Source organism: Rhinolophus hipposideros, assembly GCF_964194185.1.
Source record: "Rhinolophus hipposideros genome assembly, chromosome: X".
NCBI lineage: Eukaryota > Metazoa > Chordata > Mammalia > Chiroptera > Rhinolophidae > Rhinolophus > Rhinolophus hipposideros.
In genome coordinates this window covers 112,650,224-112,677,442 of record NC_138046.1, presented here as the reverse complement: position 1 = coordinate 112,677,442, position 27,219 = coordinate 112,650,224, and the positions used below count along the sequence as shown (strand labels likewise).

The 27,219-nt window shown below is 35.5% G+C and overlaps 1 protein-coding gene across 6 annotated transcripts in view; it reads left to right on the top strand.

The window, feature by feature from the left end:
* The window catches only part of CNKSR2 (connector enhancer of kinase suppressor of Ras 2), a 294,974-nt gene that overhangs the window by 201,985 nt on the left and 65,770 nt on the right, over nucleotides 1-27,219 (top strand). For all 6 annotated transcript variants that reach the window (XM_081043819.1, XM_081043822.1, XM_081043821.1 and 3 more), the window contains 2 exons: nucleotides 23,436-23,484; nucleotides 23,904-24,076. In XM_081043819.1, coding sequence (XP_080899945.1) covers nucleotides 23,436-23,484; nucleotides 23,904-24,076 — 222 coding nt within the window. The remainder of the gene's footprint in view (nucleotides 1-23,435; nucleotides 23,485-23,903; nucleotides 24,077-27,219) is intronic.

Genomic DNA, 27,219 nt, shown 5'->3' with positions numbered 1-27,219 from the left:
GGAAGTTGGTAGTGAGAGATGAGGCTGGGGAGCGAGGAAGAGGCCACTTTACCCAGAACATGTACACTATTAAAGCTTGGATTGATCTTGAGAGGAATGGTAAGCCATTGAAGGCACATTTAAACACTCAGCCTGTGCCATCCTGTCATGTACACCCGGACAAGAATATATTGTTTGAGAAAGGAAATTAGATGAATCTTCTGGACTCTGAGTTATTAAACCATGGAAGACAGTAAAAGGTGAGTCAATCTGATAATCAGGAATATCGTGAGTATTCTCTAGGAGTATAAATTGTTACACCTTTCTGAAGGACATTATTTAATTATACATACGTATCAAGAACCTGGTCTAATAACTTCACTTCTTCAATTTTATTCCAAGAAAGAAACGATAATCTACTTTTGCCTCCTTCTTTTATTATGTGTCCTGAGTCTATAACATGATATTTGCCAGATAGATAATATTTATCCCAACTGATTTTTGGCATATAAGGAATATTGTTAATCATGAGGGAAGTCCTCCCATGTACCACTGAGCCACTAATCCCAGAGTGGAAGGCTAGATGCTTTTGAACTCTATTCTCTGATTGTAAAAGAAGCTAAAGAATTGTTAGCCCCAAAGAGAATGTTAGATGCCTATAACCAGTATTAGAAAAGAACATTCTCTAGTGGTTTTCTTTTTACTAGACTGTAAGTTCCCTTGAAGACCTTACCTTGCACTTGTTTATTACTTTCACAGTTATCAAGGGAGTTTCTATATTTGTTTTGTCTTTTGAACCTAACAACAACCATATTTGCAAATGACAAAACTCAAACTCAGAAAGGTTAAGTGATTTACTCAAAGCTATGTTGCAAAAAAAGTGTAAGAGTAAGGACTAGACCCCAAATCACCTACTCCAGTGATCTTTCCACACTCTACCCTGGTACTGTATACATGGTAGGCATTCCATACACAAACAACTTTGTACTTTAATGACTCAATGTGTGAATTTTGAAAAAGTTTCACTTTAAGAAGCAGGTACCCTCATATGTTGATTTTAAAAACATTTTTAGTACCAAGATTGATTTGTCCCCAGATTTCTCTTTTGTTCTGTGTTACTATTTTTTATGCAGTTCGGAAAAACATACAGAGCAGTTGCTGCTATAAAGCACAAGTATTCAGCTTGATCTATTGCTGAGACTACAAAGTATTATACTTCAAATTGCCGGGACCTGCACTTAAATGGCTGCTTCTTATATTTCACAAGAATTCTTGCTTTATTGTTTTACCTGTTTATACACGCTTATTTAAAAACGAAAGGATTTTTCCTTACGTTGAATTTCTTGAAACAGAAGGTCAATATGAATATGTAATCTAATCACGATCACAATGAAACACTACTCTTCATTCTTGCCAGCTTTCCTTTGGATAACTCAGCCATTTTTAATAGACTAGAACGTAAGTGGAAGAGGACTATGCAGATTGAGTACTGAGTTTCATAGGCTGCTATCTCTGCTGTAATACTGGCGCCGTGTGGTCTGAGTTCAAATTCAGAATGAGTTTAAATGAGTTCAAATTTAGAGAAAATGTAGTTGAATTTAATAGCAGGATCATATCAACATTAAATACCCTTAAACAATTTACTGAAAGTGTGTGCGTGTGTGTGTGTGGGGGGGGGTTGTTCTTTACAAGGAGACCTAGATTATAATCCCACTTGGTCCGTTTTGGAAAGCAGCCCAATAAAAATACACAAAGCAAGACAAATACAGTTTTGCTTTAGTGTTTGACTCATTCCTTTTAGCAATTAGGGCAGAAACTTTTTAAAATATATATATATATATATATATATATATATATATATATATATATATATATATATATATATATATATTTTATTGGGGAAGGGGAACAGGACTTTATTGGGGAACAGTGTGTGCTTCCAGGACTTTTTTCCAAGTCAAGTTGTTGTCCTTTCAGTCTTAGTTGTGGACAATGCCATTCAGCTTCAAGTTGTTGTCCTTTCAGTCTTAGTTGTGGAGGGCGCAGCTCAGCTCCAAGTCCAGTTGCCTTTGCTAGTTGCAGGGGGCGGAGCCCACCATCCCTTGCGGGAGTCGAGGAATTGAACTGGCAACCTTGTGGTTGAGAGCCCACTGGCCCATGTGGGAATTCAACCGGCAGCCTTCGGAGTTAGGAGCACGGAGCTCCAACCGCCTGAGCCACTGGGCTGGCCCAGAAATTTTTATGTAATAATAAAGAAGGTTTAGAAGTTTGTGACATTGTAAAATATACAATTTTATTTTATTAATTGTATACATTTGTCATCTGGTTTATACATTTTTTTCTTAAACTTTTTTAAAATGAAATCATTCATTGTGCCCTAACTACCCTGATCATCCACCAGTCTTTGCCAACTCTTTCCTTGTGGACATGCTATTCCCTCTACTGAGAATGCTTTTACCCCTTCATTCACCCTGGCTGACTCCTATTTAAACCTTTCTTATGATTCATAATTATACATTTATTTATGTGGTTATCTGCTTAGTATCTTTCTCCCCTGAACATGGTAGGGAGAACATGTCCATGTCCATGTTCATGACAGGAACAGATTGTCTCCATTTCGTTCAGCACTGTATTTGAACACCTAATATAGATACAGTACCTTATAAGCACTCAATAAAAATTTGACAAATAAGTGAATGACCGAGTGAATGAATGTGACAGGAACTTCAGTGTCGTTTTCAGTATCTCTCAGTTGATGTCCTCAGCCTGCAAACAGAGCCACCTCCATGTCCTAGGCCAGCCCTGACCAGCACAAGCAGGACTTCAGTTGGGAGTGTATCAGTAGTGGGAATTGCCAGGAACTTATTACCATATGCTCATTGTCCCGTATGCCTGAGGAGAGTCCTAGGGCTCTGAATGTCTTCTGTTGCATTTGTCTAGTCCATATGACGAAATTCTACTTTGTTTAATTGATTAACACTCCATTTCACTCTGATTGGAACCATTGGCCCCTCTTCCAAGGAGCATCTGGCTGTTTTACGGTTACAGACCACATACCATGTGGAACCTGTCTCTGGCCATCCACCCATTTAAAAGAGTATTGGGAACACCTAGTAATTTATACTCACCATGTTGGTCTCCCTATCAAAGCAGGTCCCAGTCTGCACCTCTGATCAGGGTGATTTACAAGACTCCTCTGCTCCACACATGCCACCAGTGCAACAGGATTAGCTTCCCCTCAGCCCCTGCCCCACCTGCTCCACTCCAGTGCAGAGCTTCAATTCCAGCCACTTTTTGCTTTCTTCTATCACTGCCATCTCATTATGGAGGTCGTAGTATGCCTGTCAGCCAAGCATGTTATGGTGTTTTTCACTCACTGATTCTCTGTCTGAAAATGTGGGAGTTGTTAGCTGCCAAAGCCCTCTTCCGACCTGAGAGCACATGAAGGAAAGGCAGACAGCAGTGTGTGTGTGTGTGTGTGTGTGTGTGTGTGTGTGTGTGTGTTTCAAATGTCATGGTAAAGCCTTTAGATAAAGGATGGATAGATTCAGGACTTTGTTTTCATTATTATGATATACATAATACTCTCAAACTAAAGCTGCTAGACTAAATTTATAAAATAATATATATATTTTAATCTGTATACTGAGATGCCAGAACAAGTAAAATTTGATTAGGAATCTAGGCAACATGCAAGTAAACTTTCATAAACTAAATAATGTGATTTTAGATGGCTCATTTAAAACAGATTTTGAGTAGGTGTTCAAAAATTTGGATAGTTCCTTTCATAACATTTCAACATTTGTGTGGCTTGACTTAGTTATTTAGGATATAACTGCAAACATGCAGTTGTTGTTTTACTTCTGATAAGTACTTTTAGCCATTTTCATCAATTTCTGAAGGGATTTTTGGTGGAGTTCCTGGGGGAAGGAGGTGGAGAGCTGTTAAAAGACATTTTATTTTGTTAAATTTAACAAGTAAATAAACATTATGAAACAGACACTATTCTAAGTAACTTAAATTTTAACTCGTTAATCCTCATAACCACCCTATGAGAAAGGTGCTGGCATAATCTCCATTTTACAGGTTAGGACACTGAGGCACATGGATTAAGTAAGTAGTAGGTGATAGAGCCAGGATTTGAATATGAGCAGTCTGCCTCCTAGTGGGAATACTGTATTGCCCTTCAAAAAATAATGTAATTGATTAGAAACTCAACAAAAATTCTGTATAAAGCCCAATCTAAATGCTGTGGAATATATATAAACTAATAATATCGCCACTACGAATAATAATAGCTAACTTTTACCCATTGCTTACTAAGTTTCTATGCTAAGAATTTATATACATTATCTCACTGAATCTTCAAATTGACCTTGTGAGTTTTCTATTATATCTATTTTGCAGAACTGTAACATAGTGTTTACAACTTGCTCATGGTCACAGCTAGAAAGTAGCAGACTTAAAATATGAGTCCAAGCAGTCTGGTTCCAAAATTTACATCCTTAGATGAATAAAGGCATTTCTGCTCCTAAGGATTTTACCATCTATAGAGAAGACAGAGCTATTATTATCACAAAGGTGAAAATATGCTATATTGTCAGCATGTAAACATAATTAAATTTTTCTGCAGTTGTAATGGTTGGTTTGTCTAATAGTTAGCTGCCTGACTTAGATGCATTGTTTCAGCATCAATGTAACTAAAGTAAGAAAGCAGTTAATTTTAGTGGCTAAAAAGCCATTTCTGGCTTTTTGACAATAACAGTTGTCTGTCACAAACACTTTCTTCAAATTTTGACTTTATTCACCTAGACAACAGCCTATATAGGACAGTGTGACATGATGCTTCTCCTCACCAGCACACATGCAGACATGTTAGACATCCATTCTAAATATTATTGAAATTGTATTTGTATGTATGTATTTTCTGATTCCTATGGATGACTTGATTATTTCTAGATGCCAAATTCATAGTAGCACTGGCAAAGCCCTCCATAGGAACAGCCTGGACTGTGAAAAGTGTTTCCCATTGGGCCACTTCACTAGAGAGTGATTCTCAAAGTATGGGCTGTCTTCCTCAACCGGCTCCTGGTGGCTGAGGCCTGATGCACAAATGGCAGTCCTTTCTTTTATTCTTATAGGCAAATGACACATAATTTCACAGCCTTTTATTTTCCCTTGTGACTAGATAATGCTTTATAATAACCTACTAAATGATTTAAAAGGTTACAAATTGAATAATCATAAAGTAACGCATTAGTAGAATTTACTGAATATTCTAATCCACTATTTTTTCCAACAAACCTGGTATACATGCAACCAAGAATGCAGTTGTGCTGCTGTGGCACAAGCTCAAGTATAGGTGGTTTGGGTTCGCATGGTTTTTGGGAGGAATGCTATATTAATACATCATCAGGATTTTTTTTAATTACCTGTAGTTTTCAATTGCTGGTTTTTATCCATTATAAGTTATCATTAGATTTCATTACTATTGATTTAATTTGTTTTAGTTTCCCTGCTTTGCCTTATAGTACATTGCGATTCATGTTACCCACAATTTTCTAAAAATGATGCTATGAATCATCTATACCCAACAGTACTTATACAGTCATATTCTGTTGGTATCACCTAGTTATGTTTCTATTGAAAAGTGTGTCCACAATGAGATATCACCTCACCCCAGTCAGAATGGCTATCATCAATAAGACAAATAGTAACAAGTGTTGGAGAGGCTGTGGAGAAAAAGGAACCCTCATACACTGTTGGTGGGAATGCAGACTGGTGCAGCCGCTATGGAAGGCAGAGTGGAGGTTCCTCAAAAAATTACGAATAGAATTACCATATGACCCAGCAATCCCTCTCCTGAAAACATTTATCCATAAAGACACGTGTGCTCCAATGTTCATTGCAGCTTTGTTTACCACGGCCAAGACATGGAAACAACCAAAATGTCCTTCGATAGAGAAATGGATAAAGAAGTTGTGGTATATATACACAATGGAATACTATTTGGTGGTAAGAAAAGATGATATAGGAACATTTGTGACAACATGGATGGATCTTGAGAGTATAATGCTAGGCGAAATAAGTCAGACAGAAAAAGCAGAGAACCATATGATTTCACTGATATGTGGTATATAAACCAAAACCAACAAAAGAACAAGACAAACAAATGAGAAACAAAAACTCATAGACACAGACAATAGTTTAGTGGTTACCAGACAATAGATTTAGTGGTTAGTGGTAAGGGGGTGGGGGGTGGGAGATGAGGGTAAGGGGGATCAAATATATGGTGATGGAAGGAGAACTGACTCTGGGTGGTGAACACACAATGGGAGTTATAGATGATGTAATACAGAATTGTACACCTGAAATCTATGTAATTTTACTAACAATTGTCACCCCCAATAAATTAAATAAATAAAAAAGTGTGGACAAATGAACCACGGGGTCTATTGGTCTGTCTTAAGAGACAGTTAAGAACTGTTGAGACCCATTGCCTTAGATATAGATAGGTGGTTTTAAAAAAGAAGAAAAGAAATCTTAGCTTCTCTATAAATTTGAAATAGTTTATGGAATGCTAGTCCATGAACAAGTCTAGGAAGAAAATTCACTTGTGTTTGTGTTTCCTGACCCATTTAAACTAATAGTTATTTTTGCTTCCATACTTATGAAGGTTTTTTGTTTGTTTGTTTAACAAATCAACTATCAGCACTGCCCCTCCCTCCCATTTTTGCATTTATTACCAAATGGTGTACTTATAATTGAACTGGCTAGACTAGAGGGTTAAAAATAGAAATACTCTTGGAGGGGGGATGGCCGGTTAGCTTAGTTGGTTAGAGCATGATAACACCAAGGTTGCCAGACTATCCCCACATGGGCCACTGTGAGCTGTGCCCTCCTGAAAAAAAAACAAAACAAAAATAGGGAAAAATAGAAATACTCTTTGTGGGTTTAAAGATTCACAAATATGAACTTTCAGTTCCAGACAAGGTGGAGCACACATTATATTTTCTTTTTCCTTCTAATCACAATAACAACAACCAAAAAATAAAAATAAAAACTGGACACAATATATAAGTCATCTACCAGAAGACCCTGAAAGGTAGACAAAAGAAGGCAGGCAGGCTAGGGCCCTTCAGATCTGAAGAACAACCTAGCAGTGAGTTTCCTGGATTTTTTTTCTTGCTGGAGAAGCCTGCAACCTTAAAACATCAACACGCACAAACAAAATAGAGCTCCAATAAAAGCCTGCTCTCTTTAGCCAAAGGATCAAGGGAAGGACATAACCTCTTAACAATACCAGCTTGGTCTCAAGGTGCAAACCATTGGAAAAGATCATGCTCCTCCTTGACCACAACAGATGTAAAAAGGGTCCATTCACTGAGAAGACATGATAATCTTAAATATATATGCACCAAACAACAAAGATATTAAATACTAGAAGCAAAGTCCAAAAGAACTAAAAGGAGATATTGACAGATCTGTAATTATAGTTGGAGACTTCAACGTCCCTCTCTCAGTAACTGTTAGAGCCACTAAACAAAAACTCAGCAAGAATATGGAAGTACTGTATGAATACCCAACTACCTACCAACAGTATCTCACTGACTCCCAACAATAGCAGAATACATTCTTTTCAAGTATGAGTGGGACATTCATCAGGATAGACCATATCTTGGGTTAGAAGATAAACCTTAATTTTAAAAGAACTAAAATCATACAAAGCATGTTCCCTAGTCATAATGGACTCAAATTAGAAATCAATAACAAATAATAAGTAAGTCTCAAACCACTTAGAAATGAAAGAACACACTTCTAAATAATCCAAAGAGGAAGTCTCAAGGAAAATTGAATTGAATGAAGATAAAAACACAACATATAGTTAGGGGAAAATTTATAGCACTAAATGCTTATATCAGAAAAGGAGAAAGATGTCAAATCAATAATCTAAACTCCCACCTGAAGAAATTAGAAAAAGAACAACAAAAAAATCAACAAGCAGAAGGAACACAATAAAGAGCAGAAATCAATGAGATTTGAAAACAGAAAAACAATAGAGAAAATCAATGAAAAACCTATGGGTTTTGTGGAAAAAAAGAAAAGAAATTGACAAACCTCTAGCAAGACTGACAAAGGGAAAAAAGAAGACTTAAATTACCAATATCAGGAATAAAAGAGGACTTATCACTATAAACTCCATAGATGTTAAAAGAATAGTAAGGAAATACTGCAAACAACTCTGCACATAACTTTAACAGTTTAGATAATGGACCACTTCCTCAAAACCTGCCAACTAACAAAAGTCTCTCAAGATCAAATAGGTGATCTGAATATTCCTGTAACAAAGGAATTTAATCCTTAAAAGATTTACAAAAAATAAGTATAGAAATACTGAAAAAAGAACCAAACCTGTAGCACCAATGCTTTTGTATTGGTTGAGTGCACAAGTTATCCATTTGGCTTTTATTATTTTGCTCTGTGGTGCTTTTAAAGTGTTGGCAGCTTATAAAATATTTGATGTACAGGACTTGTGACTTAATGGAATGCCTAAGAGACTGATTAAATTACTAATTTTTGTGAAAATATTGTTTCAATGTTTGAAAAACTTTTGTTTCATAAATTTTTTAAGTTTAATAAATTAAATATTATACAAACAAAGTAAAAAGATTCACTAAGATGGGAGAGAGTTTTGCTCACATTGTATAACAGATTGTTGCTAAACTGAAGCCAGTCCTTTTGGTTTCATGTTTGAACAAATGTGGGTCTCATTCTGCTAGTTCCTGGTTAGATAATGGCTGCCAGGAAGCAAAACACAAAATCTGGCTTAATTAGTGAGACATCATACAAAACAGGACACAGAAGAATTGAATTAGGAATTTATTAAGTTGAAATTTATTAAATTAAACCTTATTACAAATTCCTTGCTGCCTTAGAGAAAATAAAAGAAAACGTAAGTTCTAATGAGAGGCCCTTGGTTTGGTTACTTAGGTCAGTAATTATGAACTATTTGGGGACATACCTGCATTAGAGAGGTTAAAGAAGCCCCATTCTTTATCATGTTGTAGACCTGTGTCTCCCAGCTTTATAGCCTTAGAAAACGTCCTCAGATTTTGTTGGCAACATGCCTTTTTTGCTCGCATAATCTCCCTACCCATATTACCTCACCATCATAACTCGTTTAATGAAGCACCGCCAGTTTAATAAAACTCCAGGTAATATTATTTTACCCCTAGAATTCTTTAAAACCTCTTCTCATTGGAGGACCATAACCTATATCAAATTATCTTCTTAACTCAAACTCCTAAAATATATTACCCCCTTGACAGTAACTTCTAGTTTCACAAAACTATAAGCCTACTGATTTGTTGTATGTACCTAAATTTCATCCAAAGATTCCTCTTAATAAACTACATGTCTGGGTCTCTTGGCCCAGATCTTATGTGAGAATGAAGTTCAAGACACAATTATTGACTACTGTTACATTCTAGTTTCTTGAAGATAACTTTTCCAAGAGCAATGTTAAATTGTTTGCAGCTTTCATGGACTCTTCATTGGATTTTGGCTCAGACAGCAACTGGCAATGGCCACAGTGCATGAGCTCAACCTGTAGTCTCAATTCTAAATGGTATTGCTAAATCTGTCTCTTAACATTTCTACAAGAATCAGGTTAAGCCAAGACCAGGATCCTAATAGTCTTGAACCCAAAACAATATGGAATGTTGAGAAGTAGATCAGTGTTTCAATCCCTATTCTTTATTTGCAAATGATTTTAGATTAACTAGATGCAAATTTTCCTGCCATATGAAACAGAGTAAGTTATCTTCTCATGTATTCTTTTATTATCATAAATTTGAGGTGGTCTCAGGACCACCAATGGTTATTGTATCTAACCACATCCAGGTAAGACATTACCTTAAAAACATTACACGAAGGAGGAGAGTTGTCTTTTCTAAGACTCTTTTCTAAATGGCCAAGAATAATGTTGTAGTTAAAGAACATGAACTTTAAGTCAACTGTATGAACCCAGACACATTTCTGAACCTCAGTTTCTCATCAGTAAAAAGAGGATAATAATACCTCACCTAGCTATTTCCAAAATAAATCATACATTGTGTATAAAGTTTGTTCCACCGTGCTGGGCACACAGCAACTACTCTTAACACCATGTAGAAACGAAATTTATCTATTTACATAGAAGGGAATTTACTTCCTGGTGAGCAAAGCAGGACGCCTTCTATGATTGAAACACATCTTCTTTTGGTATTAATGAGTGTATTGATTAGGGTCAATCAGGGAAGCAGAAGCGTTAAGCAATATGGAATAAAGGACTAGATCTTATTCAATTGAGGAGCTAGGGAAGACGCCTCAGCGGAGCCAGTGGTCATGAAGAAAATCTGGATACAAAGCCAGGGAGAGCAAAATAAACTAGAACCTATGAGCATAAACTGGAACCCTGCCTCCAACAACAAAGCTGGAGCCCTCCGCCATGGAATTCACAGGCTCCCAGTCCAATACTTAGAAGAGCTGAAGTAGTTGCAGGCCTGGCTGCTGACCCATCCCAACAAGATGAGCCAGCAGAAAGGTGACAAAGTGTGTGAGTGCAGCAGTGACTGACACCTACACTGACCTTCACAGCCAAAGGGCTGCTGTTTCACTTGTATTCGCCAAAATTCACAAAGTTTTGTTGTGGCCAACCCTAACTAGAACTATATAGGGAACGGAATTCTGAGACACATAGTTCCAGCTTTGCTAAGTCAACACACTAGGAAACCACCTTGAAGTTTTCTTTTTTGTGGGCACTACAGATATCTACCATGTTTCCCTGAAAATAAGACCAGGTCTTATATTAAGGTTTACTCCAAAAGATGCATTAGGGCTTATGTTCAGAGGATGTCCTCCTGAAAAATCATGGTAGGGCTTATTTTCCGGTTAGGTCTTATTTTGGGGGAAACACGGTACCAGGTAAAACCTGCTTTGAAAATTCTCTAGTGACCGTCTGTATGAAGATCAGTGGTAGAGTAAAAAATTCCAAATTATACATCTGGAGTGGACTCAAGGTACAGCCCACCTCTACAGCCTACTTATTTAATTTCCCAAAGCATATGTTGGAAAACATAACTTGAAATTGTCTTTATCTTCACTCAAGAGATCAACTAATATAAGTAATAATTAGGATAAAATGTCTAATTTATTTAAGAGGTTTCTACTTAATAAAACACATTAGACAGTTCTTTAAAGAATTTCTTTGTATACTCTGTTTGAAGAGTACCTGAGCGTATGTCCCTAGACCATGTTGCGTAAGCTAATTGTTAATCTTCACTTAGTTGCATCTTAGCGTCACGTCCTCAATTTTTATCAGACGGCTGCTACAAGAAACAGCCATATGAAATCCACCTGTTTGTTTGCTGTAAAAATATTTTTTAAGATATTGTATTTCCTACCCTTTGTGTCCCCCATATGTATTTTTATAATTGGATAAAAGCTTTGGCTTCCTGTGATGACAATGTATATAAAGTACCCAGTGCAGTGTCTGGCACTGTAGTAGTGCACAAATATTCTTAGCATCCTTCCTTCAACCATACTACCAAAAATGTCCTCACCAGTGGGCTGAGAACAAGCCAAACCTCATCTAGGTGCATTTGAGGCAAACAATTCTGGAGAAGTGGCAGCAAACGTCAGGCCCTGCAGAAATCTTATTGTTCACATCTTAGCTTGCATAAATGGCTTTCTCTTACTCAGTTTTCTCATTTACAAGATGAGCAAAACACTGCAGAGAAGACTATGAAAAATGCTATCTAAATTGACAGCATAATGATGATTTGATTTCTGCTGCAAACACGGAATATAAAAAAAAAAGTCTTTTCATCAAGTTCTTTTTTTCCTTTTGTTAGATAAAACCAATTTTGCTTTTTTAGTCTTAAAATTATGTCCTTCTAGATGGTTCAGTATGGAAGAGAAGGAAGAGTATGATTTATCTCTCAATTATTTTACTATAAAATGAATTGCATATAGTGACTTTTAAAACTTTCTAAACTTAACTTTTATTTTTATCCAGTATTCTCTTTGAGAGATTTTCTGTTAAGAAAAAAAAAAATCTCCAGATCAAGAATATTGCAACAAAGCTAGCAGATGTAGAAACATTTGAAGTGGTTGTCTACAACCACTTGTCTATCCTGTAAGAGCCTATCTATTCCATAATAGCAAAAATCTCAGAATAAGAGATTAGCCATAAAAGTATTTAGGTAAAAGCTAACATTCTTGAAACAAATTGTACTGACATGACAAGAATTCCATGAGGAGAAAATATATACAATATATCAGAGCAGCAAACCTAAAAAATAAAAGTAACACAAGAAAGCTGTTTAGTTTCGTTTTCCATTAAATAAAGCTATTAAGTCAATAGCCAGAAAATTTTTTTTAATAATTATGATTCAATCATATCATTGCCGAGAAAATTATCATGTTATATATAGTGACTTCATTTGAGATTCTTAGGCTTCCTGCCTTCATTAGAGGTGATTCTTTTTATATTATTTACTTCTCTATTTTCTTTTACATATAATTTATTTCCTTGTCATCAAGTAGCCTTAAGGAGGTAAATCTGGTTCTCTCAATTTTTTCTGGTCATAAATCTTTCTTTTTCACAAAAGATTCACAAGCCTACCCTGATTTCTCTGACACCCAGATGTCGACAATTTGTCAAACAGAAGTATCAGGAGCAGAAACTGCCCTAGTTCTGCTTTTCACCTATTGGAACTTTCTACTTCTGTCTCATCTGCAAAATCTATGTTAATTGTACACATTAATCAAGCACCCCAAAATAGCTGTATCTAATATGGCTGGTGGGAAGTTATTTCCGTACATGGTGGAGCTTAAACATAAACTGTCTTTCAATAAATAATTGAGCCTTAAGTGTTAAGACACTGATTTAAAAAAAAAAGCTGACACTGATTATGGGTATACATAATTCCTAAAACATCAATAATTGGATGTACATTGGTGACTAGCCATTTTTCCCTTCACTTTTAAGTCAGGATCATGTACAGTTAGTGCTCTATGAGATATTCTGAGAGCATCTTGTCCAAATCCCTGATCTTGCCAACGAGGATATTGAGGTTAAAAGTAGTAGTTCAGTGACTTGACCACAGTCATGGAGCTGGAATCTAGACTGGAATATAGAGAACTAAAAGTCACGTCTCCTGATTCCTAGCAGTGTTGCTCCACTGGTACTGTGCATTCCATTCTTGCTGAAACATAAGCATTTGGAGTATATTACACTAGCTGGTGTACTGAGAATAGACTGGAGAGGCTAGGGGTACGTGTGGAAGCAGGGAGACAAGATAGGGTCTGCTCAATTCAAGTGAGAGATGATAGTGGCTTAGCCCTGGGTGCTGAAGTGGAAGTGGTGAAAAGGGGTTGGATTCTGGACATGTTTTGAAGGGATAGTGGACAGGATGGACTAACAGCCTCAGTGTCCTGCATACATACGTGGTCAGTGACTTTTTTTATTAGTTTCAGGTGTACAAAACAATGTAATAGTTAGATGTTTACAGCCCTCACAAAGTGATAACCCCCCTCTCCCAATCTACTACCCCCCTGACATCGTATATAGCTGTTATAATTCCATTGACTCTATTCCTTATGTGTACTCCACTTCCTGTGACCATATATATATTTATAGCTGACATTCAATATTATTCAGCTTCAGCTTCAGGTGTAGAGCGCAGTGGTCAGACATCTACACGGTCCGTGAAGGTGTCTCCCTAACAAGACAAGTGTCCATCTGACCCCCTACAAAATCTTTACAACATTATTGATTATATCCCCCATACTGTATTTCATAGCCCCGTGGCTATATTGTGACTACTAATTTGTACTTTCTACTCCCTTTACCTTCTCCCCCATCCCCACCCTCCTCCCACCTAGTTTTTTCTCCATATCTCTGAGTCTATTTCTGTTTAGTTTGTTCATTTATTCTGTTCTTTAGATTCCACATATAAGTGAGCTCATATGGTATTTGTCTTTCTCCATCTGACTTATTTCACTTAACATAATATTCTCTAGGTCCAGTAAATATTTGATTCAGGCTTTCAACAGATTATTATATGTCAGGTCCTATGCTAGTATCTGAGTATAAAGTGGTAAGCTAAGCAGATGGTTTCTGCCTTTGTAGAAACTAATGCAGTAGTTAAAAACCACATCTTGAGAAAGTGAACCAAATGATTTTAAGGCATTGTATAATAATCGGCAGTGTATCAGGTGAAAAATTGCATAACACGATGAATCAGCTCTAAGGGATTTCTCCTGTGCAAAGAATTAGTGGAGAGGCAGGCTTGCCTTATTTGGATCACTGATTTCCTCATCAGTATTGACATACGGTTTTTTAATTACACTGGGTTCAATTAATACTGTTAATAGTTTTGGAATAAAATGTGATTGCAGTCCCATCCTTGTCTACCTTGGCTGAGCCTTATTACCTTTCTGGACCTTAGTTTCTATCTCATTTGCAAAATTAAAATGTTAGCATGAGCCTTCCTTTCATGAAAATACTATGATTAATAGTTGCAAAAAAACCTGCAAATCTTTTTTTAACCCACAGATCAATATAACTTTCTAGTTAAAATAAAATTGAAAAAAGCATGAAAATTGGAGGTTCATAAGTGTTACTGGTTCAAATTATCTCCATTAACACAAAAGTGTTATCTTTAATATCTTTCTGTTCTATAGAATCCTTTCTTTCCACATAGCAACGTACTTACATCACATATCATGGGAAGTTTTCATAAACGGATAAATGTCTTATGTGTCAGAAGCAGTTTTTCTTTTCACTCACATTGTTAGTATGACTATAGAATACTTCCTTGAGAGGCAGTATTGTACAGAGTGGTCAGGAGAACAAGTTTTGGGATTGACAGACCTGGGTTTGAATTTTGACTCTGCTGCCAATCCCTGTGTGGTCCTGAGCAAGTTGTTTATCCATTCTGTGTCTCAGTTTTTCTCTCCTTTAAAATGGAGTTAATGATAAGCATTTTAAAGATTTGTTGTAGGGATTAAGACTGATAACTGATATACGAGATATGATCAAAAATACAGTGAATGTTTAAATTTTAAAAATGTATTACACAGTAAAAGACACATTGCCATTAATCCCCCTCATTTTCAATTTATCCCATCACTCTTGCCACTTTCTGAAGCAGTTCTGGAAGTCCTCTTTCCTGAGTGTCTTTAGTTGCACTGTCATGGCTGCCTTGATGTCCTGAATCAATTCAAAACGTTTTCTTTTCATGGTCATTTTGACTTTGGAGAAGATCCAGAAGTCACACGGTGCCACATCCAGTGAATAAGGTGGATGAGGACACACCATAATGTTTTTATTTGACAGAAATTGCCGTATACCAGAAACGATGTGTGCCATGGTGCCTTTCGGTTGTGATCACAGAATATGGTGACTGCTGCAGCCGAGTGCCATCCAACGGAAAGGCAGGGATCTTCAATATGGGAAGCAGCGTGTCGAACCTCAGTAACAGGGTGTGACAAGTCTCAACTTGTTCAGTGCAGTCAGTCGGGTGTGAGCTACGGTTGAGACAAGGTTGGTTTTAAAGTGTGCCGTCAATCACCCTCCATCATGACAATGCTCCATGTCACACATCGCTTCTGGTATATGGCAATTTCTGTCAGATAAAAACATTACGGTGTGTCCTCATCCACCTTATTCACCAGACGTAGCACTGTGCATCTTCTGGCTCTTCTCTAAAGTCAAAATGATTCAGGACATCAAGGCAGCCATGACAGCGCAATTAAAGACACTCATGAAAGAGGACTTCCAGAACTGCTTTAGAAAGTGGCAAGAACAATGGGATAAGTGTGTTCGAAGCAAGGGGGAGATTTTGAGGGTGATTAATGGCAATGTGTCTTTTACTGTAATAAATATTTTTTAATTTATTTATTCACCATATTGTTTGATCATACCTCATAAAGTCCTGTGCCTGACACATAAGCCCTCAGTAAATGATAATTATTATGATCTAAGAACGATAGTTCCTGTTTCCCAAGGATGGTGATTCTCGTTATCCTTTCCAACTGCTCACCACTAATCACTCCTCTTCTTCCTACTTTACTAAACCAGTGGAAAAGGGGAATCACCTTATGGGATCCTGGATAAGATTCAGTCATCTCCTTCCTTCAGAATCTGATATACATGACATCCTTTTGATGAAACATTGACTCTACCCAAACTGATGAGTTTGACTGACTTTGTCTAAATTCCCCCCCATTTCCTCCCTTTTTGTTATTATTTGACTGCTAATTTATTAGCATGCTTATTGTTTTTAAACTCATGCTTGTTTTGAATGTGTATGGAGCCATTTTCGGTCAACATAAAGTCAGGTTAACTTTACTGATAGAATCCAGAGCGACCTCACCCCACTATACTGAAAGAGCTGGTGTAAACGCAGTGTCTCATCCTCACTGTGCTCAGCTCAGTTTCTTTCTCATGCAACAGAATGGGCAAGACTGCCACCAGCAGCAAACTTGTTCAGTTCTATGCCATATTCTTGTAAATGGAAGATTTCTTGATTTAATATTAGCATCTTACCCCACTTGCTCATATTTAGACTTTTTTTGCTGGTATACAATAATTAGAAACTAAGGGAAATACTGTTTTTGGTGAAATATTTAAATCTCAAAGGCTTTTTATTTGTTGATTAAAAACTAAATATGTGTCAGTATTTATTTATCCCAAGTGTTTCAAATCACTAAGCACTCTCTTTTCTTATGTATAAGAAATAAGCTATTGGTTTGACTAGTCACTGAAGAAATCTTTGAACTTTTGCAGAAAATTACAGTAAGAGGAAGTTGCTATATTACAGCAAGAGAGTATTTTGATTGCAAATTTTTTCATAAGTGTGGCAATTTGCAACTTGAGAAGAATTTAATAGTAGCTGAGCTTTCAAAATGTAACACAGAAACTGTCATTTTCTTCCACAATTAAAATAAGTGCTTCTGAAAGTTTCAGGATAAGAATGACCCAAATTACCCTCCCCCACACTTCCTCATCCAGAAGAGGGGGGAATAGAGTTTGAACAGAACATCTGTGGACAAAATGAAAGACAAATGTTCTTTTCAGGCAAATGTCTGAAAAAGGGATCTTTTATAGCCAAACAGAATACTATTGCATGCATCGCCACGGTTAGGAAGAGGATCGACAATACTTTCATAATGGTCTTTTATTTTAGCACATTCTATTTTTATGGATAGAATTATGATTTCAACATATCCTTTCATAATTCATCATATAATTATTTGCATGAATATCTTTTGACACAGATGTAATGTACTTTTGCCAGCCACATTTTGAATTCAAATTTAAACTGTTAAGTGCACTAAGACAATCCCAGTGCAAGTAATGCTAAAGGAGATTGGATAATAAGGAATTTTTTATTATTTACCAAAAGAAATGGCCTACTAAAGAACAGAACTGTCGGTAATATGCTGTACATGGATTACTGGAGAAAAGATACCTGCCTTGTTTGTTTTCTGCTGAAGGACTTCTTCAGGTTAAAACATCGGTTCATTAACACTACATCCTGTGCACCTTCTCCATGTTAGGCCCTGTTCTAGGCAGAGGATAAAACAGTGCATAAAATAGACATAAATTTATCTTCTTTCATGCAGTTGTATTTGGAGGGAAAGCTGGGTAATAAACAAGAAAGGTAAGCATTTTTGAAAATGCCAAGTGCTTAGGAGAGAAATAAAGCAGGGGAATAAAACAGGAAGTTTTGAGGGCAATGAAGATAACAATTTTGGATAGGGAAGCCTGGAAAGAATTAACTAAAAAGGAAGTGTTTGAGTAATGACCTGAAGGAGGTAAGGAAGTAAGCCACAACAAAATCTGGGCAAAAGGTATTTGAGACAGAAGGAACAGCAAGGGTAAAGACCCTAAGATGGTACTATACTTGGCATGATCTAGGAATAGTAAGTATAGCTAGAGCAAAGTTAGTAAGGGTAGATAGGAGGCAAAGGCAACAAGGGCCAGGTCATACAGAGCCTTCAAGGTCATTGGAAGGATTTGGGCATTTATTCAAAGTGAGACAAGAAGCCGTTGGAGAGTTTGTGTAGAGGAATGACATGATTCAAATCATATTTTAACAGGATCACTCTGACTCCTGTGTTAAAAATAGAAGGGATAAGAGCAGAGGCAGGGAGAACAGTGAGGAGATATTTCAGCAATGCAGGTGAGGGATGATGGTGTCTAAGGCCAGGGTGCTAGTAGTAGAGGTAGTAAAAAAAAAAGTCATTTTGTAAACATTTTGAAGACAGAGCTGATAGAGCTTGCTGGTGGATTGGTTATGGGATGTAAGAGAAAGGAATGAATTAAGGTTGACTCCAAGATTCTGGATATGAGCCACTGTGGGGGATAATGCAATTGCCATTTACTAAGGCATAGAACATCAGGAGAGGAGTAGATTTAGTTGACGGGTGGTGAATATCATGAGCTCAGTTTTGTACACATTAAATCTGTTGAGTCAGCCTACACCTCAGCCAAGAAGTCCTGGCTGATGATACAGATTCATAAGTTGCTAAAGATCAGAGTTTGTAGACACTTCTAAAGAAAAGGTTCAAAAAACTTTTACCCAGATACTCACTACAATAAATAGAAAGTGCTAGTGAAGGCATTAGATTTTATTGAAGGATTATTTGGAAATAAGGTAAAAATATGTTTTTTAAGAGAATTGACCTTCATATGTGCTTACAAAAGGAATCTATTTTTGTTGGTCAATACACATTATCAGCTTATGTTTTGAATTCTCTCTCTCTCTCTCTCTCTCTCTCTCTCTCTCTCTCTCTCTCTCTCTCTCTCTCACACACACACACACACACACACACATACATACACACACACACACCTACCCCTCCACACACCTACCTGCCTCATACACATAAAAAGATATGGCCATGGCCAAAAATGAAATCTAGGCTCCAAAGACCAGAAGAAAGAACAAAATTACCCAATGGTCAATGGGAACTAAAGCTGCATACCTGGTAGACTCTGAGTCCAAAAAGAAGTAGAGATGGCTAGAAGTCTAATGGTTGTCAGAGAAGAAATGGATCACAGCTATGTTGGAAAACTAAAAATTGACTCACTGGGCGAAACCAGCTAGGAAGGCAAACAGTTTCCTTACGCATCAGTAAGGAGGTTGAATAAAGATACTACTGACCAGAGCTATGACTTGTATAAAAGTGATTTTTTTCTCTACTAAATTCAAATTATGGGAAATACAAAAACTCTTAAAATAAATTTTTTTATGATTAGAATTTTATCAACTTTAATACTACTTCAGAATCACAGCTAAAAGAAACTGAAATTTAAAATGTTAAGTATACCCACAGTTTATGTATTAATTCTTTTTTATTATTATTATTAGTTTCAGGTGCACAAGACAAGGTAATACTTAGACGTTCATTATTTATTTATAAATAACAGGATGATTAGGAAGAGTGGATACTCAGAAGAGCCAATAACACCTACACATCCTGGATTTGTAAAATACAGTCAGTGAAATAAATACTCTATAGGTAGGATAAACTTTAAACTGGATACAATCAGACAGAGAATTAGGAAATTGGAAGATGGCAGAATGAATGTACCTTAAAAGCATTGCAGAAATATGAAAGGATGAAAATGAAAGATACATGGACCTTTTGGATACATGGATAATCAATTGAGAGGTGCCAATATATGTCTAGAGTAAAAAGAGGATTAGGAAAGACCATTTGAAGAAATAATGCCTGAGGTTTTTCAGATTTGATGAAATAATACTTTCAGATACAACGCAATGCATACTAACTAGCATTAATTAAAATAAATTATAACCTAGACACATCATAGTGCAATTTTAGAATACCAGGGATAAAAGAGAAAAAATATTTTAAAAGCTTCAGAGACTTAAGACAAATTATAACAAATGACAGAGTAGCTAAAGGTATCTTAAGAGCAACAATAGATGTCAAAAGAAAACAAAATAAAAATGTTCCAATTGCAGAGGGAAAGTTATCCTCAAATCAAATTTCTATACCCAGCTAAGCTATTATTCAAGAGTGAAGGATTTTTATATTTCCAAATATAAAAATGTAGAAGAGTTTGCTACGCACAAACTGCTATCTAAGAACTTCTAAAGGATATACTTACTTGAGCATGAACCTGGAAGAAAGATGATCTGAAGCTAATAAGAAAAATATAGAAATAAAACATATGATAAATGTTCATTCTCATGAGAAAAACATTCATTATCATGAAAGCAAAGATTCCAGCCCTCTTTTTTGTTGTTAGTCATAGCACCTTATGTGATCTGCTGTATTATCTATTATAGTCATGTGCCTGTACTTAATGTCTTGCTCTTATTAAATTTTTCATGATATCTTTAGAAACTGAAAAAAAAATGATACCAATTAAATATCTGTCACTCAATGACTAATTTCATCAGTTTGACGAGTAACTACTACATGGGATTATAAATTTGCACCTTGGGGTACTTAATCACAATGTTGCTGATGACCTGAGGAAACCTTTGCTGTCAGGAGCTTCCTTATGTGTATGAATAATGAACAATTTCTAAAATGTTTATAAGGAATCTTTTGAATAATGATGCTGTTTCAGGAGTCCCCAAGATCATCCACAAATTTGGTCATTCCCTACAAGGGCTCATAAGACTCAACATATAGTTCTACCCACAGCTAAGATTTATTACTATGACACAGCAGAGATATAAAACCAGATCAGTAAAGAAAAAAGACACCCAAGGCATCTGGAGAAATTGATGTACTGGCTTCCTATGCTCTTTCCTTCTCATGACAGATCATGCAGAGTGCACTCTCTCCTACCTCAGCAGCAAAAATGCAGTCACATGTGTAGTGTCTCTGCCCAGGGAAGCCTATTAAAGACTCAGCACTCAGGGATTTTCTTGGATTGATCACATAAAAACCCTCTGCCTAGCAACTATAAAATTTCCAGACTCCCAAAGTAAAGCAGGTATTTAATCCCCAGGTGAGCACAACAGTCTTATCATTTAGGGAAGCTTCATGTTAGTATAGGGAATTGTTTATGAGCCAACTTCCCAGCTGCCAGTGAAGGGCCCAGCTTGCAAGTAGGCCCTTCTAAGATAGCCGCCTCAGGCCTGCTATAGTAACTCTTTTCTGCACAGAGACCTATTTCCTTCACTGTAGTTTTCAGAGGTTTTCTTGTTAGCTTCAAAAGCATATAATTCAATTATATGATTTTAATTAATATAATTTAGTTATAAGTTTTTCATTTTAGAAAATGTCACATCACTTGGAAAAATAATGAACTATCTTTTAAGAGAATCACATTGTAATATTTATAATATTTACAAAAGACATCTCAGGTTTTGCTTTATTGAATGATGGATAAATCTGTATTATATGCCTAAGAGTTCTTAGATTTCAACAATGTGTATATTGATTATACTCTGCAACCACAATCTGTATGAGAATATAGGGAAAGAAAAGATAATCTTGTTAAAAAGAAAACCTGGAGAGCATAAAATATGTTTTTGTGTCGAGTTTAAGGTAAACCTCCAGGTTATAGCATGCAAAAAGGATAGGAGGTACATTATATAACTCAATTCTTTCAAGCTGTCTGTTACCCATGTAGCTTCCTAAAAACAAACCACCCCAATTTTTGTCATTTTTAAAAAATAATGAACTGTAAAATTATAATGATTACTTGTGGAACCACAAAAGGAAAAAGAAACCCAATCAGTAATTTTACAGCCAAGCAATTTAGGGGAAATAATGTTATGTAAATTAGCTATACTTAAACACAGTGGCCTGAGCTGTTATGTGGGTTATTATTTTGAAGCAAAGGGCCCTCAAGAAAATCAACACAGCATAATAGATTTTATCTTTTATGCTTTCTCTCCAAAATTGATTGTGAATTTCTGTAGCCATGAATCCTGAAAAGTTTTACACACACACACACACACACACACACACACACACTCACACTTACATTGCTTTGTCACTTGGGTGATTATTTTTGGGTTATACTCTATTGCAGTAAATTATCTGACCCTTATCTTTAGGACTGAAATCCATCCATAATATTCGTGAAAATTATGTTAACCATATACAAAACCAAAAAATTTTTCATGTAAGTAGAATATTATTATTCTGTTATTTTATGAGCAAAAATACTAAATAAGAAAGTATGTCACAGAATACAAATGTATTATATAAAACCAAGACCAGCAAGTTTTATGTAGACAAAATCCAATTGCCCCTTATAGATATACCTTTGTAAAGAAAAAGAAGAATCTGTTACCTAAAACTGATTTCGAAGGATTATCTGTGAATTAAAATTACACATGCTATCTCTGTACCCTGTTAGCAAGCTAATCATATGAACATAAATAACCTTATTACACCAGTGAACAATATAGCTTAGTAGACTATCTGACTGCAACCAGTGATTTATAGTCATTAACTGAAAGCTAGACCAGTCAATACAGTTGTGGGTTTTTCTATTAAGACATTAAGCTGTTCCGGTACTTAGCATAGAGTAGACAGATAGGCAGGTTTAACTGGGATGGTTGTTTAGCCAGGCAAGTATGATGCAGGGAGCATGATTCAAGGGAATGATTGTAATTATATCCTATGGAAACCAAGTGGAAGAAGAGAAATACAGGCACAAAAGGGTGGTAAGGTCAAGGAATTTGGATGACTCAATGAATATTTTCTAAAAAATTGCTGAGTTGGAGGTATTAGACTATGTAAAACATAGGTAATGGAGGCAATGGTTGGAGTATGCTTAAGATAACATATGGTCATGGTGATGAGTAGCTGAAGAGTGGAGAAATAAAGATCGTTGGAGATGAGGAAATGAGGACTCAAGGTGCTGACATCCCCTACATGAAGATTAGTCACCAATAACAGATAGAAGTAGGTGTGAGAAGAAAATACTGATCCAAGTGCTGAAATATTAGCGACTGAAGAAGTACCTAGGAGATCAGTAGGTGACGGTAGCTTCTGTAGCAGAATGAGCTTCAAAGGAACAAGTGACGGTCATATTTTCCCACCTACTTAATAAGATCTTTGTGAGAATCAATTCAGTTATTGCCTGAGAAAGCACAATAAACCCTTTTAAAAGGTACAAAGTAGTACTGTGCATATAGGAGCCCTTAGCTTCACCACTCTTTGTGCCCTGATTTCTCTGCCTACAAAATAAAGACAAAGATAATATCCTCTCCTGCTTTGTGGGACATTAGAAAGTTGAGTGGCATGATATATATGAATTTGTTTTGAGGCTTTGGGGGGGGGAAAAGTAGTTTCCCTGACCCGCATTCAGAGTCAGCTGTCAGCTCTTGAGAGTTCTGTGCACCATGATGGCGCTCCTGATGGCACCCTATCAGATAACATTCTTCCGTCTTTGATTTCAGACATTTCAGCAGTCTTCTCTGCAGCACAAGTCAAAGAAGAAAAGCAAAGGTAAGAAAAGGAAATTAAATGAATCATCTACCTACTTAGTTTTCACTGTGGTAATCACCAGCACACTCCATCCATCCTCTCTTGCCTGAGTTCAGTGTGGTTTGGAAGAACACAACCAACCCCCTAGCAAGTGCTGCCAAGACCAGGTTCTCCTTCAGGTCAACTGTGATACAAGGTGCCCTTCACAACAAATGGCCTTGACAGGTTTTGAAAGTGGGATTACACACTTCTGATTCAATTGTATGTCACTTACGTGGGGGAAAAGGTATTAAAATTTTCCATATTTTTCTATTCTGATACAATGTGAAAATAATAATGTTTAAGGTTAAATACCCAGACTTATTTTTGTGACCTATAATCTTCGCCCTTCACACCCCTGTAAATTTAAAGAGCATTTTTTTACCTACTATTATCTTTAGGTCCCATCGCTGGCAAGAGCAAAAGACGAATTTCCTGCAAAGATCTTGGCCGTGGTGACTGTGAGGGCTGGCTGTGGAAAAAGAAAGATGCAAAGAGTTATTTTTCACAGAAATGGAAGAAATATTGGTTTGTCCTTAAGGATGCATCCCTATATTGGTATATTAATGAGGAGGTAAGACAAAGCACATTTCATTTCCCATCCATTTTCTATCTTTAACTGAAAGAATCATCGTTTTCAGACTTACATTTTAAAATCGTATAATCACCTTAAGGCTAATTCAGGAGACTTCTGCTAGTTATTTTTCAGTCTGCCTTCTAAAAATGATTGCATTTTGGGGTTCTGGAAAGATGGTTGTCTCATTCCAATATAGTAACATAACTGAAACACAGATAAGGTATAATAAAATTGTGTATATCTAATTAAAAATACCAAGGTAATCAATCAATAGCTTAACTAAAAAGATTATATTTGGAAATTTGATACAGATTTTTAAATGTCTTGCTTTTGTTCAAAGTTTTAAATTTTTTTCTGTTTTTTTAGAGGGACGGGAGGAAGTCTTTTAGTGATTTAAGTAAATTTATATCACCTGAATTTATATCAGTTTTTCTTAAAAAAATGAACTAATAGACTACCATGTTTCCCCAGAAATAAGACCTAGCTGCACAATCAGCTCTAATGCATCTTTTGGAGCAAAAATTAATATAAGACCCGGTCTTATTTTACTATAAGACCCGGTCTATAATATAATATAATATAATATAATATAATATAATATAATACCCAGTCTTATTTTACTATAAGACCGAGTCTTGTGTAATATAATATAATATAATATAATACCGGGTCTTATATTAATTTTTGCACCAAAGGACACATTAGAACTGATTGTCCAGCTAGGTCTTATTTTGGGGGAAACAGGGTAGTTTGGAAAACCTGACAGTATTCATTTCATTTGGCGCAATTGGGGGTTAGGGGTGTATATAATACATTTAAGTTGTTTTTCTGATTTCCTGTTAAATTTGCAGTAAACAGATTTATACCCAAAGTAATTATATCACAACTTATCACACATCACAACAGATAACACAAGAATATACCTATGTTTGCTTTCATTCCTTTGCCATAGCCATCTACCAGTTAACCTTTTTTTAACATAAATTTCTATTTTTAATTTGTTTTCTCAAAAACTGTACATGGTTTAGCATCGGGAATATTGTTAATATTGTAATAACTATATATGGTGACAGGTGGGTACTAGATTTATCAGGGGGATCACATTGTAAGTTATATAAATGTCTAACCACTATCCTGTACACCTGAAACCAATATAATATTGAATGCCAACTGTAATTGAAAAACATTTTTAATTAAAAAAATGTACATGGTTTAATGCAGTATGCTGGCTAAATAGTCTTATATGAATATGATTATGTTATGACATTCAATTTGCATTTGAAGATTAATTTTTGAAATATAATTTAACATTATGCCTATGATTATAACATACAGTATATAGAGAATTTTGTGTTCCCTAGAGAGACTGTTATGTTATTTTATTTTATATTATGTTAGGTTATGGTTAAGACTTAACACCACCTGAGTTACCGTGCCTCAGTTTCTTTGTCTGTAAAATGGGAGTAATAGTGCCTAGCTCACTGGGCTGTCATATGGATGAAATCAATCAATGCATGTCAAGCTCACTTAGAACAATGCCTAGTACATACTAAGTACTCAATAAGCATATGCCATTAGTAATATTTTTCAAATTGACGTCTTATTTCATTTGTAAAATCTTGAATTACTATTTTGCTATCTAATATAAATGTCTATATTACCTATATAGAAGGATTTGGTTATTTTCTATACTTTTGATATTTTTTTCTGGCAATCACACAGTTATGTCAAATATATTCAATTTCACTGAGTGTCTTATTTTAGATATAGTAAACAATAATTTTACCTACATTTTCATTTAGCATAGGTGTGTATGTATATATGTATGTATATGTATTAAACACTTTGTATGCCAATCAAGTATTATCAAAATATAGTGTTTTCTATATCTCTTTATCTTAAAGTCACTTGTAGATTTGTCTGCTGTATGCAAAATTATATTCTATCTTTCAAAATTTAAGTGATAAACTAAACTGTGGCCCCTTTTTATTGAACATTAGCTAAGTTTCAATCAGAGATTTATTGTTACTGTGTTAGCCTTGTGAGAAGTGAGTGAATAATTCCATTGTATATAATTGTAAAAATTACCCAAGTGTGATTTTTTTCCAGAAGCAATGTAAAAGTCCCTCAACACATCATTATGGGAAGATAATAACTACCTCCAAAATATTTAAAATTGTTCAAAATTTAAAATTCTTAAATGGAAGACATCAGGAGTAACATAACAGAAAGCATAGTTGTGAAACAGATTTGAGAATATTGTATTTACCCTAAGATTGGAAGAAAAAAAGATACTCAAATATTGAAATGTGTTGAAAAAGTTACAATACTGCTGTTTAACATTTTAGTCACTATCAATAACATCAAATTTTTGTTGTTTTACATATATACATACATACAAAGTAAAAGAATTGAGACTCTCTTTTTTTTTTCTTTGAGATAGCAAATGGAGGTTTAATCTCACGTGAACTTGAGATATCAGAAGCCATGAACTGGTATAGCACAGATCAAAGTTTTGGAGCATGCAAAGTCTAAGAAGCATGCATGGGACAACAATGATTAAAGGGTTGAGCCAAAGTTATTTTTAGCATAGTTTGTTAGTGTAGTTGGGATAACTTATATCTAATGTCAGATTTTTGGATAATTCTCTTATCTTGATTTTTCATCTCTCATTAGAGAGAGGGGGATATTATGGATTTCATTTAATTTTCCAAGTGAAGAGAGAGAGAGAGAGAGAGAGAGAGATCACATGCGAAGTCAAATATTTGAAGATTAAATTAAACTATTTCATTTGTAAAATCTTGAATATGTAAAATAATTATTGAATTCATATTTGATAAGAGGTTTTCTTGGGAGGAAGAAAAGGAGTTGAATTAATAAACTTCCCTATATTTTACATCTGAGCATTAAAAATGATAGAAAGTTGTGAATTCTAAATGTGGACTAAAGTTATTTTATGTTATAAAAGTATATATACATTCTCATAAGAAAATTACTTAAAAACATGTTTCACTTTGAGAATTAAAGAATTTCCTGTCTTCATTGTAAGATAAAAAGGCTTTTTAAAAATTTTCTCTATATATTTTAATTTGGAGTATTCTGAATGTTCAAAATATACCTTAAATTTAATGGAATGTAAG